This window comes from Microcebus murinus, chromosome 5 (assembly GCF_040939455.1).
Source record: "Microcebus murinus isolate Inina chromosome 5, M.murinus_Inina_mat1.0, whole genome shotgun sequence".
NCBI lineage: Eukaryota > Metazoa > Chordata > Mammalia > Primates > Cheirogaleidae > Microcebus > Microcebus murinus.
Window position 1 is genome coordinate 31,938,720 of NC_134108.1, and position 15,319 is coordinate 31,954,038.

Below are 15,319 nucleotides of genomic sequence, written 5' to 3' on the forward strand. Positions count from 1 at the left end.
CTGTGGAAAGCCCTGCTCTACCCGCCCTACTTCAAGGCCTAATATGCTGTTAGTACTTGGTTTGTGTTTACTAGCATTTTCTCTAGGTCTAAAATTGCAAATGTTTAACACAGAAAGCTTGTGGGGAAATCACATACGAATGCTACTTTAATTGTACCTTTTCCCTTGAAACCTTAATAGATCTTGGAATTACCTCTTTTTAGTTCGCTTGGCAGTGGAGTATACTTTTATTTATTTTTTGCATTTATGGTATAATGTTTGCTTTGATAAATAGATATACACGTTTGCCCGTCTTAACCGAAAATAAACTCCTGGGGGCTGTGTTGTTGTGTCTGAGTTATCTATATCTCTCTCCGGTATTTGTCCGAAGTGAGCCTGTGCTGTTAAGTATCAATCCATCTGTGACTTGAAGGGTGGGACCATGGGCTGATGGGGAAATATTTTGCTTTAGGGGCAGACTTGCCTGTCCTTCTCAAAGCACGTCGAGGAGGAGGCCATCGATGGGGCCTTCATACCTGCTCTTAGCTCAGGTAAGGAGCCACAGACAGGCTCATTTTGTGCTTCTCATTCACGTTAAGATGGTCGAATTTTTACTCTGGACCTTTGAAAAAGTCTTTTTTATGTTTGATGGTAACTCTACTGAATTTCTTTTTATATTCTTTTAATACATGAATGTTCCCAATAGACTGTACTGAATACTGTAAAGGTAGTCTCTCTCGAAAGAAATCGTAGAGGGCTCTGCCCATTTCACTTTGTTTTCTCCAAGTGATATATTCATTTGCTCAGCACAGCTTTATTTTGATGATCTTTGCAAGGTTAAGATGGTATTACTTTTGAGTCGGGCAGACTTAGGGTAAGGAAAATTCTGATGTATGTCTCATTTTTGGGACCAAAAATATGGCTCTATTGCCTTGATTTGAATCCTTGATAATTTATAGTGATATAAATTTCCCAGAACATCATAGAGTATGATTTAAACTCAAAGACTTGGAAGGTTATATTCACCTTCTGGAAAAATTTTAAAAACTACTTCTGTTTAAGAGGAAGAGGCAATATGATGTAACATGTTTATAAAAACTCTGAAAGAATAATCTACTTTTGTCATACCAAGGCACTTCTTTTCCTCCTTTTTCTTCTCTCTCATGCCAGCTTGTGATAAAAACTATTCTTTATGAATGTATGTAGTCTACAGTGTTTGGGGGTGTTTGCTGTATGCAGAAAATGTATTGTGACATGCTTGGAAGGATGACAACTAGATGGAATTTTATTATGTTTATTGTTACTTATTGATCTTTACCTGTAGCAATGTGACATATGTGGTATTAAAAATGTAATTTTGTTATTGGGAGAGGAAAAATATATATCTTACATACTTTTAAAGAAAAATACAAAGATGAAATATTTAAAGAAAAATACAAAGATGAAATATAGTTACTGGGAAGACAGGTTAATGGAAAATAATATATTTTTTACTCTCTGTAGTGGAATTCAATCTTTTTTTCACTGCTTGAATTATGGACAACCTTCAGGTTCTTTTTTTTTGGTGGGGTTATTGGAGTAGGGGGTGGAATAGAAATTTTTGAAGACATTATTTAGGAATGATTTGTAAGAGTTTGACATCAGTTCTCATCATAGATACTTTGGCTGAGCCAGGGACTGTATATTGAGGCCGTCTCTGAACTTGAGCAGTTTATACTGCAAGAAAGTATTTTGGTGCCACGATATGGAGTTTTCCTCAAATCTTACAGTCTTGACTCCATAACCATTTGCCTGACCAGCTGTTGCCTAACCTTTCTTTCCTTAGCTGTGTCAATAAACGACACAGTTTGGACTACATATAGATAAACTTTGGACAATCTCAACCCTATAATTTCAAGTCTGTCTGTTTTAAAATTTTAGAAGCCAAGATCCTTGTGATTATAGCTGTGTTGTTCTTTGAGCCTCTGTAACAAATTAGCCAAATTATTAAACAGAATGAAGGAAAATAACCTTTCTAGCTATTTTCAGGGTATATTTCAGGAGCACAAACCATTTTGGTGCTAGGATATTATTAATGTATGAGGAAATTTTTCTCAATTGGAGTGAGGTATGTGGCACTTGGGGGTAGAAATCCTTTATGGTAATATCTAGAACAATGATTCTTCATTTTTTTCTAGAGGCACAGTGAGAATCTGTTGAAACTTACAGATCTTGGCTCAAAAACAATCAATGTAAATAATTATACTCAAAATTTTGAATATAATTCACTTGTTTTACTGGAAATGTATTCTTTCATAGAGAAAAATATATAACCAATGAAGCAAATACATTACACCCAATGGAGTAAGTACATTATACTAAAATTTTGCAGAGACAGAATATTTTCTTATTCTAGTTTGCTATTAATTTTAAGATGAGTCAAGTTAATAGATTTTCAGAAATAAAAGTCTTGCCTCTATATCAAATAATATTTCAGGGTATATCCTAATTTAAAAAATGTTAAAATCTGTTTCTTAGAATTCAGGGAATGTGGTATCAATTTTTTTTTTTTTTTTTTAACCAAGAAGGATGTCTTACATGAAAAAAATATTAATGATTATTTCCAGAAAACAAAAAATCCTAATGGTCAAACAAGAGACAAAATAAATTCTTCCCAAAATAAAGTTTAATAGAAAGGCTATTTTCCCACAAAATAATGCATATATTTTCTTTGATATACAATTCATTTTGGTAATTCCTGAAAACCCTGATTCTCAGAGGTCTGTAGCAGCAGAGGAAGTTAGAATTTATGTAACTTGCTCTGCTAAACATGGATGAGCCTATGTGACAGCTGCTATCCTACATTTGAGTAGAAGCAAACTTGAAACAGTTATATTCACCTTCCTGAGATATTTGCTTGCAGAGACATTGAGAAGGTATTGTCTCTTTCTATATCAGCATTCAATTGTGGCATTAAAAATGTATCTAGTATTTCATTTGCTTACCTCTGCTGGTATGGTGGCTGCTTGTGTAAAGCAACTCTTCTTGTTCTGTATCTTTAAAAATGAAAAAATTGACTCATTCAAATGATCAGAAAAAATTACTGTTAAACAAGCCAAACCCCTCCTTCAGTAAATTCCTTTTTGAAATTATCTTGAAGGGTGGGCTTTTCTTTCCTTTTAAAAATTGCAACTTCTCCATGAAGTACGAACAAACCTATCTAGACATACTATAGAAAACTAGTAAAGCTCTGTGTCATAAAAAAGGATACTAATATATATATTTTTATTATTTCTTGATAACCCCATTTTGATAAGTCAGTGACAAAGGCTCTAGCTGTGATGAGGTTGACAGCTGACATAGCCCAAAAACATTATAGTTGTTTTTGCCACCAGTGTATTTGTAGAGAACACAGATCCATTATGACATGTGAATGTAATTTCTTTACTGGAGAAGTAAAATCAGTGTGCTGTTGAACATTTGAGGGTGCTCCATCTGTCAGTAGAGTACTAGGATTAGTTTTTTCCCAGGAAAATTTTTGGCTTCACCATTTTTGATGACATTTCTAGCATTAGAAACTTCCCAAAGGGCTCACAAAAATAGAAATTCTTCTTTGATGGCATTTGTCTGTGCAGTTTTATCAAGTATCATGAAAAATAGGATAACTACTCTAAAACTTTAGAAGAACTGCATTCATTTTAAAGTGGATAATCATGATTTTTTACAAATAGAAACATAGCAAGATTTTTTACAAAGAGAAACATCCTTTTTTCTTTTTTCTCCAAGCCACAAACCACCTCATCCCTTTCCTTAGATATGCAGCTTCATAAGTCATCTCCAATAATAGTGGGTTCTTTTACATGCCAAAAAGCTAAGCATCCTTTGTAATCTACTTCTGGCCAATGCTTTTGTGTTTGGGCAAATATAAGATACAATCCCAGGCTTTTCCCATTGAGCCTTTATTCATAAGCAAAACTCTAGTTTTCTGGAATATACCAGCCGCCAGAATGTACTTCATCCTTCCTGACTTCATGCGTTTGCAGCATGAATCTCACTGTTATTCAGCAAAGAAGAGAAAAGCAAAGGAAAAGTTAGGGTCATTGCACTTTCTTTTCTTGGAGTATTTCCAGTTTAGGCTAGTTTTGCTGTAAGGGGTGGATTTACTGTGAAGTTAAACGAAGTTGAACCTTCAGTGTCCTGTTCTTGCACAGGCCCTTTCCAAAGCCCCACAGCTAACAAATTCTATAGACTTTGAAGTCTACAAATCTAATCTGTCTGATATTAAAAAAAGAGAAGGCTGAGCTTGGTGGCTCACACTATAATCTCAGTGCTTTGGGAGGCCGAGGTGGGAGAATTACTAGAGCCCAGGAGTTGGGGGCTACAGTAAGCTATGGCCTTGCCACTGCACCAGCCTTGGCGATAGAGCATGACCCTGTCTCAGAAAAGAAGAAGAGACAAAAAAAAAAAAGACAAGAAAGAAAAAAGAATGCTCATAACCATAATGGAGTGCTTTTCTTTCATTTCTATCAGTGGAAACAATTTTAGATACGATGGCATAATGATGTATACTATGTATAGTATACACACTACTTTTTAGAGTGGTATGTATACCATGCCATGCTACCCCAGCAATTAGAAATAGAAAACAAGTTTCAGGATGCGGTGGTGCCCTGTAGTCACAGCTGCTTGGAAGCCTGAGTGAGGCCTGATGATTGCTTGAGGCCAGGAATTTGAAGACACTATAGTCACGCCTATGAAGAACCACTGCACGCCAGCCTGGGCAATATAGACCCTCATCTCTAATTTAAAACAACAACAACAACAACAACAAAACACATTTCAAAGTGCCAGAAAAGAAACTACATAATGTGTTTGTGCCTATCTAAATGTAAATCTCCATGTCGTTGCATTCATGTCAATATTCCATTTTATTCCATTCAGTCTTTGGTTAAAGACTTCAGATTGGCTATAGATTATTTTACTTTGTTAGTTATTTGTATGGTGCTTTTCATAAATGAAATAGTGTCAGTCCCAGGACAGTTGTAACCTTTAATGTTTGAGATCTCACGCTTGATGGTCACATAGACCTAGGTTTACCTGTCCTGGTTCTGCCCACTCCTAGCTGGGTGACCTCTAATTCCTCATGTCTAAAGTGGGCATAATTCTGTTAGTAATTTCCATCTCTTATGGGTTGTTGTGATGACTAAATGAGAGACCATGTGTAACATGTCAAGGAAAGAGTAAGTACTCAGTTATTAGCTATTACTATTTATTGGTAATAGCTCTTTAGCTGTAAGAAAGATCTTTTCTAAATGTTTGCCAGAAAGCCTAAATTAGCTTCTGGCAATAGCAGTTACAAATTATCTCAGGCATGGCTAGTATTTTCTCCCTGGAGGAATAGTTAAGAAAATAACTTTGAGAATAATGCAGAAATTTTTAGAGCTGTCCAGAGAGAGGGAAAAAAGCTTATCCCTCTTTGCTTCAGAGGCCATATTAGTAACAATGAGTGTAATTTCCAAGGAAATAGGTTGAGATTCTGTATATCAAATAATTTTTAGTTGTAGTACTCCAGCACAGAGTTGGCTACCTTGCAAACTCACAGGAATTATTCGTACCAATCCCTGATAAAACTTCAGGTAGGGGATGTTAAAACACACCCTCCTCATTAGTCAATGCTACTTTATAAATCTAGGCTTTATCACCTATGTAAAATTTTAACTACAGTTGATGGTTAATTTATTCAAATTCTTCTTATATTGTTGTAAATTGGGTTTAACTTTGCCATTTGGAAGTCATTTTCCACATGACTTTGTGTCCCTATATAGGCTTTTGATCATTTTATAGTGCTTGTTTGAGTGTGCATGTTCTTCTTAGTTAATTCCTATTAAAGAGAAATTGAGAAAAATTTTGATAAATTATATGTTGATTCCATTCCAATTTTAGAATCCTTCAAATACAATTCCACATTACTACATAGGCTTCTAAATCGAAATATGAAACCAGTTAATAAACTATTTGCTACTATTAGCACTGAACCTATGAAAAAATTTTTCATTAATTTTGAACATGAGTATCAAATTGTCAGAGGCTACAGTACTATCTTTACCCTATTTTCAATAACCTATTTGGGTACATAAATTATACTTCCTTTTTCCTTCCTGTGTCATTGTCAGTATACCCCATCTAAAAGAAATGAATGAAATGAATGTTTAAACTGTCTTGATGTTGTTAATTACTTTGTAAGATGTTTTATAAAGGAAAATGTTTGGCATGCACTCAATAGCTTGGAATATTAACATCTTCAAGGACATAAGGTTCTTTTTTTTTTTTTGAGACAGAGTCTCCCTTTGTTGTCCAGGCTAGAGTGAGTGCCATGGCGTCAGCCTAGCTCACAGCAACCTCAAACTCCTGGGCTCGAGCGATCCTTCTGCCTCAGCCTCCCGAGTAGCTGGGACTACAGGCATGCGCCACCATGCCCGGCTAATTTTTTATATATATATCAATTGGCCAATTAATTTCTTTCTATTTATAGTAGAGACGGGGTCTCGCTCTTGCTCAGGCTGGTTTTGAACTCCTGACCTTGAGCAATCCGCCCGCCTCGGCCTCCCAAGAGCTAGGATTACAGGCGTGAGCCACCGCGCCCAGCCAGGACATAAGGTTCTTAGTGTGTGTGTAAAATGCTTGTGGAAGGGAATAAAAGAGTGTTTTTTTGTGTTTTTTTTTTTTTTTTTGAGACAGAGTCTCACTTTGTTGCTTAGGCTAGAGTGAGTGCTGTGGCGTCAGCCTAGCTCATAGCAACCTCAATCTCCTGGGCACAAGCGATCCTACTGCCTCAGCCTCCCAAGTAGCTGGGACTACAGGCATGTGCTACCATGCCTGGCTAATTTTTTGTATATACATTTTTTTAGTTGGTCAATTAGTTTCTTTCTATTTTTAGTAGAGAAGGGATCTCACTCAGGCTGGTTTCGAACTCCTGACCTTGAGGGATCCACCTGCCTCGGCCTCCCAGAGTGCTAGGATTACAGGAGTGAGCCACCGCGCCCCGGCCTAAAAGAGTGTGTTTTGTTTTTGTTTTTCATGATATATTTCTCTCTGCGAAAGGTAATATGGTATAAGGGATAGACCCTAGCTAAAGTTTAGGGTGTGAAATAAAAAGTCTTTTCAGGGCCCATATTTGTACTTAGATGTGCTTCCTTGGTGACATGAGAAAATTCTGAAAACCATTTTTCATCTACTTGAGTCTGTATCTGAGGCTATGAACACCAGGCCACAGTCCTACCAGCTCTCTGCCTGTAATGGGCGATACGTCAGACCAGTAAAAACAAGGCTCAGTGAGGGGAGAGGAGGAGCCCCGTGGATTTCCATGTACTTGAAAATTAGAGTAGTAGGATTTAAATTTTATGTACTAAGCTATGTAAATCAATTTGTATCACATTTTATTTTCTGCCTCACAGAAATTAAAAAGCATTGTTATTGTGAACCCAAATATTATTTTGAATGTGTAAAATAGTTATATTTCAACTTGTACGTTGTGATTTATCTGTTGTTAAATGAAGAGACTATAATTAGGCAAAAATATAACATAATCATTGTTTTGGTTACAACTGGACAAAATCTCTCTTTATCACAAATTGTCTCGTGAGAGTTGGCAGTGCCCATGGCTACAAGTATGTGTGCACAACAAAGACAGACTGAAGATAGAGCAAAGGAATGAGGAAACCTATAGAAAAGAAATAAAGGAAGAAGATTAAAAGAGGAGGTCCAGTAAGGAAAAGGGAGGGTTGGGGTGGAGAGGAAAACAGGGAAGAAAAGAATTTCCAACAGATAGAGTGTAATGACTACCACCCATAATTGTATAAGGTAGTGATTCCCATATTTTTGCATTTCAGGACATCTATATAAGAAAAGAGTGGTGTAGCCAGTTGCCTGTAGTCTCAGCTACATGGAGGATCTCTTGAGTCCAGGAGTTCAAGGCTAGCCCAGGCAACATAGTGAGACCCTGTCTCAAAAAAACCAACAATAACAACAACAAAGAAAGAGGAGTGAATGTGGGGGCATTAACCATTTTTCCATGTAAGGACATTAAAAAAACAAAACTCATATACTCTAACTTACTCACCTTTTGCTTCTCTCTTCATACAGTTTTCCTTTTGGCTGAACTGGTGAAATTTCATTATAGGTTAGCTCTGGTGTGTGCAAAGTAACCACTTATCCAATATTACCAATTTTAATATAAAAATTTACTGGAGTTTCAAAGGACAACTTAAATTCATTCAATTCTTCCTCCACCATTCACTGAAGGCCCAGTAGGTGGAAAAATTAAGTTAGATGTGGAAGGAAGAAAAAGGAATGACAGTGGGACCTGAGGGAGTGGTGTCTGGCAGATGACATGGAAAGACTTGTATGGGTAAGGTAGCCGGAAAGTCCAGTGTGCTGCTCAGTAGTTTAGAACTGGCTCTGTTGGCAGTGGAGAGCCAGGGAAGGTTTTGAAGCAAGGAGAGACATCAGTATAGCTGTGCTGGGGAGTGATAATAAGGTGCAATATAATTTAGACAAGGCGACAAGAAGATGAGCTAAAAGAGATGTTGTGAGATTGGAGCTAATACCTCATTATAGAGCCCAGAGGTGGCTGAGGTCATGGGCTAGGAAGGAGCCAGATTACTTATTTTTCACGAATATGAATAATGAGAAAGTATAAACACTGTTTATGGAATGGTGAAAGCTTGCTTATGAGGAATTTTAGATAGGTGGACCAATAAATCATAAAGATCAACAAAAAACTTCAGACTACCAGGCATATAGAAGAATTTGTTAGAGGAGAAAGAACACAAACTGTCTCTTGTGTGTGTTGGTAACTTTTGAGCTTGTTTCTTAATCTACAAAACAAGGAACAGCTTGCTGGTGAAAAAGAATGGAATTTAGTCTGGAATTCTGTTCAAATCCAGTTCGGGCATTTAGCAACTGTGTTATCTTAGTCACCTTCCTTAACATGTTTCTCACCCTTACTTTCCTTGTGCTACATAAAATGTAGATGATAATGATACCTGTCTTGCAAGAGGTATGAGTGTGGGGAGGTTGTACAGAGTGGGGAGTGGGGAGGGGGGGTGGGCGGTGATGGGGGGGTAGTTGGGGTGGTTGGGGGTGGGGGGGTAGGTGGGGTGGTGGAGGGGGATGGGATGGTGGTGGTGGTGGGGTGTATGTGTGTGACTGAGACAGTGTTGAATGAGGTAATACATGCAAAACACCTGTCACAGAGCCTGGCCTATAGCAGGTGTTCAAAAAATGGTAGGTACTTTTTTTTATTCCCATCAATAAAACTTAACCGAGCATTGGTAAATGTGTGTGTTTTGGGCAGTGGAGAGGGTTTCGATAAAACAAAAGGTATATCTGGCATTGGCTTTTATGTGAAAGCAAAGGACATTCCAGAGCACACGATAATTTTTATAAGGGCATTTTTAACCTGACACGAGAGGTACAGCCCTTCTTGTCGGCTGTATCGCACAGTTTTGCTGCAGGTTCATTGTTTTTCACTACGGTTCATTTTAACGCTGAACGCGAAGGGGTTAAGAAATGCCCTTACTCATGTTACATGAAGTAGCAGAAATTATCAGATGGAAACAGGAATTGGGAAGGGGGGAAAAAAGGCTCTGCAACAACTCATTATTTCCTAACCGACACGGCTTGCAGTTACATTGATGAGTTGAGTGCACATCCTGGCAGTGTAATCAGATCAGAATAACTCGGGCACGGGGGCAACCAGCATTCCCCTCCTGAACTAGGGCCGCCCAGCCTGGAATCGCCCCGAGTCTAAACAATGCTCCGAGTCCCAGCTTCTGATTGGGCGGCCAGGAAGTCCTTCAATGAGAGGCCCCGCCCCGCCTGTGTGTGCCGCGGCCTCGGGGGGGCGGAGCCGGCCGATGCAAATGAGCCGAGTTGCCGGGCGAGGCAGGAACTTATTTCCCCGATTCTGTGTCAGGATCGCAGAAATTATGCCCCTTCTCTCACCATGAGCTGGCTCTCCAGTTCCCAGGGAGTGGTGCTAACTGCCTACCACCCCAGCGGCAAGGACCAGGCCGTGGGGGGGAGCCATGCAAAGGCAGGGGAGGAAGCCGCCTCGAGGTAAGCCCTGGCAGTTGGAAGCCAGAAAACAGACACAAAACCCTCTTACCTGCTCCAGGAAAAAAGTGACAGGGAAGTTGGCAGCGGGGAGAAGGGAGTTACCTCTGCACGTCGAACCGAACCTAACCTCACGGCAGCAGCAGCAGCAGCAATGTTTGGTGTCGTTTTTTTAATGTACTTCTCATCTCATCCAGTCCAAGTGTGAAATAACCCACGTTATTAATGGTGAAGAGGGACAAGAAGGAGCTGGGGAGACTGCTGTATGGCTGTCGGACTAGGTGCCTAGCAGGTGCATTTGCTAAATGCTGAAAGACCAAATAACTATCTTTGAATCGTGTCTTACGAGGTGGAATTCTTGAATGGGCTCAAGGCACTGCCACTGGAACTGTGAGCTGGGAAAGTCTGCCAAAAGCAGGGAGCTGTTCACTGTACAAGCTGTTGTTGTTAGAGCGTGTGTGTTTTTTTCCCTCTTCTCACTGAAAGCAAACCTCTTAGGCAAAGAGCCCAAGACACTGGCCTGTGGCAATATGTTTCACATTCTTTTGTGTTTGTGGATTTTCTTTTTTTCAGGCTTTCGAAAAGGAGTTTTTACTCAGGAGATGGTACTCTGCTGCCAGACGAAATGTGGTTAATGTTAAATCACTTTATAGGCAGGGAGGGCAAACGTCTATAGACCACTGAGGCGCAGAAAAGTACTTTTCTCCCTATCTGTGTACTTTGTACTGTTTTCCAAGGGCTTTTTTTTTTTCCCTTCTTAATGACCTTCTAACTAGCTGAACATTTTTTTTTTTACCTCCAGTCTAATTATAAATTGTACATATTGGCCTAGAAGATTGCAAAAAGCAAATGCTAATCTAATAGCCTAGAACACAAAATTAGTTATCAGTAAGCACATTTCCTCCTTGATGCTTAATGTGGCAATAAAACCTTCTTTGTTTTTACGTGACTTATGCCTATGCCTTAAGCTGAAATAATGCTTTCTTTCATTTGTTTTAAAATCCCCAAATATGAGGGAGGGAGAAAAAAAATCAAAGGAATGGTTGTAATACTCTGTGTTGGACTCCCAAGCTGACCAGAAATTTTTTCCCACATAGCATCTGCAGTCTGTATTTCATTGAATGAATTTGTTTCCAAAGATAAAAGGGAATTCGCTGCTTGTGCTTTAGATGTCTTACCGTTTTATTTTCTGTGATTTTAAGTATTTTTTGTGAGAGATCATGAAGCATTCTCATGTCTTTTTCTGGTGAACAGTAACGTATTAATAATCTTTCAGTAATAAGGAGCCTGTGACACCAGCCCCATACCGACCATACTTGGATTCCACAGGACAGTCAAAATTGTCAGAATTATACAAGCTCAGCAAATTCTCCAGTGACTTTTAGGCTTGTGTGGCCCAGGGATCCAAGCTGAATCTTGGATCTGGATTGTGAGAGTGGGTAGAACCTTGGGGGCCTTGATTCCAAACCTCTCGTTTTTACCTTGGGGACTCAAACCCCAGAGATTAGTTAAGTGGTTGCAAGGTTCTAAGCCTTTGCCTGCGGCTGGCTGCATATCCAGCTCTGGAGACTCCTTCTCCCGTGTTTGCAGTTTGGCAGCTTGTTGTGGACGGCCTGTCCTTGAGTGGGTTGAGAGAACAAGAGAGGAACAGGTCATTCTCAACCTGTGCAGGAGCAGAACCAAGAGCTAGTAAGGTGGCAGGGTTGGCAGCTGCCCACATAGCGAGTGCTGTCTGTGGGGCCACGGCTCCCGGTCACCTCCCACATGTCTCCCCCACTGGCTGCCATACTGCCTTTCCAGAATGCGACCAAATTCCTACCACTGAATTAGTCCTAGGGATTGTTATTTAAATTGGCTGGGGAAGATGGGAGGGTTGGGAGAAAAGACAGAAGGAGAGATTAGGGATAGAGCTTATTGGCTTTTACCCTTAAGCACGGGATAATTAATCAGATAAGCTTACTGTTACTTTGGGAGTTACCCTGTTTAGCCTGGAAGGACTGAGATACTAGAATTGCATGGGGTGGGAATGGATGGAAAGAGGAGGGGTTTGAGGGTGGGATGGGGTCACTAGTGACCACCTAAGGAATGGTGGTGGGTGGGTATGACTTTGGCTTTGGCTGGGTGCTGGGTGGGTCAGCTGGTGTTTTAAGCATTGGGAAGCTGCTCCAATGTACAAAGTTGATGGTTGATGCCTATTTTAAAAAGTTCTCCAAAAACTTAAAACTTTTAAATAGAGGCCCAATTGGACTGCATTCCTTCTTTCCTATTTAAAAGTTGTCTCTTTAAAAAATATGTACTTTGATGAACTGTGTAATCAAACAGTTCAGTAAGATGAACTCTTGTATATATAAATAATGCCGTTTCAAAAGTATAAAGGGCTACGTATATGACTTAGAATATTTATAGAAAGTGTTTGCTTTTTAGCCTAACCTTACCAAGTCCTTTTTTAATTGTTGTTTTGGTGTTTTGAAAACCTGCGATATTAGAGAATTAATATTTTTCTAAGTGATCTGTTAGTCTAAAATTCCCTCCATTCCATTATCTCTTGTTATCAGAACACAGGCATTGGATGCCAGATAAAGGAATTCCTCCCACTCCTGGGTAGAGCCTCTCAAATATTTATAGAATCCTGTTTTCATTTCTTTTGTAATGTTTCCTCCTCAAAACATCAGGATTTGAAGAAATATGCTAACATTAGTTTTTTGGGCTGACTTGTACACAGTTAAATGTTTCCAAAGGAAACCACTTTTTATGAGTAGCTATATTTATAAGACTTGTTTTTCAAGCAGGCACATAATATTTACTTTTGAAAAGCAATTTTTCAAAGAATACTACATTTTGTCTATTCTCTTGATTTTCCTATCATTTTAATAAAAATTCTGATTTCTTTGTATCATCTTTTGACTAATATTTTAATATTAATGTTAAATGGTACTTTTTCTTATTGGACCACTTGACCCTCACTATCTCTATAAGTCAAAGAATGAGGTATTTTTATGTCTTCCATGAATAAATGTATGGCACTCATCATGTAAGGTCTTGTTGACTCATTTGTCCTTGTTATTGGGAAGGAAGAACCAAGAGGCACTACGCTGTGGTGACACTGAGCTCTACCACCAACCTGCCTGGGGTCGCATCTCAACTCCCATTGGCAGTGTGGCCTTGGAGGAGTTACATAACTCTCTACCTGTAAATTGAACTTCATCATAGCATTCAGCTCACTGGGACAATTAAATGGAATAATCCACATACAAACCATTGAACAGTGCCTGGTTCATAGCTAGCTGCTACTTAACACTAGGTAAACAAAAGGAAAAGAAATATTGAACTTTGCAGCATATAGAATATTCTTTCTCATTTCAGAAGCATTTTCGTAAATATCATTTTGTCATGTGTTAAGAAATACAGGCATGCTCCATGTGCGTAACTTAAGGATGATATATTGGAAAATGAACCATAATGTGACAGTTTAGGCCTTTGAAGTTTTCATGAAAGACCTTGGAAATGTCATTTTGATCCATAACATCATTAATGATTTGAACTAGTAACAGTCGCCTATAGCAGGCCTGTCTTGGGACATGGATGGGCATTGAGGTCTGCAGATGTTGAGTTTATGGCAAGATGGGATGTGGGTAGATCTTCATTTGGCAGTAGGACTCACTTCTGCCTCGGTGCTTCTCTCCTTTGCTTTGAGAGCTACCACTACCCAGCAAGCCAAATCAGGGAGGGCTGTCATGTTCATGTACTTATCTCAGTTCTCGACTTGTTCAAGTTTCACCTGTGCCTTGATTCTATGAACATAATCATTTTGTCATCCCACATATGATCACTGAGCTCTTACTGGGTGGGAGGCATCCTCTAGGTACTGGGGCTGTAATGGGGAACAAAACAAACACCTGTGTGTGGTGAGCGGGAGCCTGGAGTAGAAAATAAAGGTGAGGGCAGGTGAGGGAGATGAGCCCCACAGAAATCAGGGGGCAAGAGTAAGGGGAAGAGCTTTTGTGGCAGAGAGAAGATAGGGAGTGTAGAAGCCAGTGATCCTAGATTAAGTCCAAGAGCAAGTACCTAGAGAGCAAAGAGACCTACCTGGCCGGGAGGGTCGGGTTAAGGGGGAGGGAGGGAGGAGAAAACAAGGTGGAAGCTGATAGCCTTGCAGAGCATTTGAGGACTTTGGTTTTTGCTTGAAATAAGATGGGAAGCCATGGAAGGGAAGTTTTGAGCACTGGAAGAAGAGGGCAGATTGCAGTTTTGAAAGGGTCCCTCTGGCTGCCCTGTTGATTATAGACTGTAGAAGCAGTGACACTACTCAAGAACCTAAGGTGGTGGTGGCTTGGGCCAGGGTTTCGATCATTTTGGTAGTGAACAGGGTGGGCAGTGAAGTCTTTTGGAGGTAGAACCTGTAGGATTTCCTGATAGTTGTAGTGTGTAAGCAAATGAAAATAGTTAAAAAGGATTGCAAGAATAAGGATAAGGATAGAGTTGCCATGAATTGAAATAGGAAAAACTTCCAGAGGTGTGTAAGGGGGAGGGGTTGGGCCAGACCTGAAGCTGAGTTTTGGACTACAACTTGGAAACATCTTTTTGAGAGAAGTATTAAGAAGGACATGATTGTCTTTTTTGATTAGTTCATATTTTTTACATGTATATGCACAGCATTTTAAAAACCTATATACTATACCATTAATAACATTCTTTCCTTCTGAATTTTATATATTCTCTGAAATTAAGTTAGTTTTTTATGAAAAAAGGGATAGTAATGAGTTTTTATAATGCAGTTAATGTAATGCATGAAGTAACATTTCCTTTTATTTTTCTTAACCTGAGCTTTTTAAGGTAGTTTTCCTCATTCTAATTTTATAGGATTTGGTGACCCAATGCATTTTAACCTGTCCATAGGGATAATTGTTTTCTAGATCAACCTTGTCTTCAATTTCATGACGTAAGGGTACTTTGTAAAGACCTGTTTTCTTTACCGGGATTTAGAAGCCCTATACATGGTTTTTCTCTTGAATTGTTAAAAGACACAGCCCGTATCCGACTGGGGAATTCTTACCTTCATCTAGAGATCTGTCACATTTGCCTTTTGATTGTCTTCATTGAGGAGACCTGTGATTTTTGTGAGCCTGTTTAAAGTTATCTTTATGGAACTTATTATTAGGTTTATGCCTTTCAGATATAAGGATTAAGAAATCACAAGAGCCACCAACCTCCTCCTTTAAAAAACCTGTTGAAAATTTGCCTTATT

At 39.2% G+C, this 15,319-nt stretch overlaps 1 protein-coding gene across 5 annotated transcripts in view; it reads left to right on the forward strand.

Moving 5' to 3' along the window:
- The first annotated feature begins 443 nt into the window (after positions 1-443).
- ARHGAP18 (Rho GTPase activating protein 18) overlaps positions 444-15,319 on the forward strand; it is a 130,499-nt gene continuing 115,623 nt past the window's right edge. For 2 of the 5 annotated variants that reach the window (XM_076002967.1, XM_012736574.3), the window contains exon 1: positions 9,866-10,077. In XM_076002967.1, the coding sequence (XP_075859082.1) occupies positions 9,965-10,077 (113 nt within the window). In that variant the 5' untranslated portion in view covers positions 9,866-9,964. Of the gene's footprint in view, positions 531-9,864; positions 10,078-15,319 lie in introns of those variants that run through there. The other 3 variants (XM_012736579.3, XM_076002966.1, XM_012736577.2) reach the window with 3 other exon arrangements.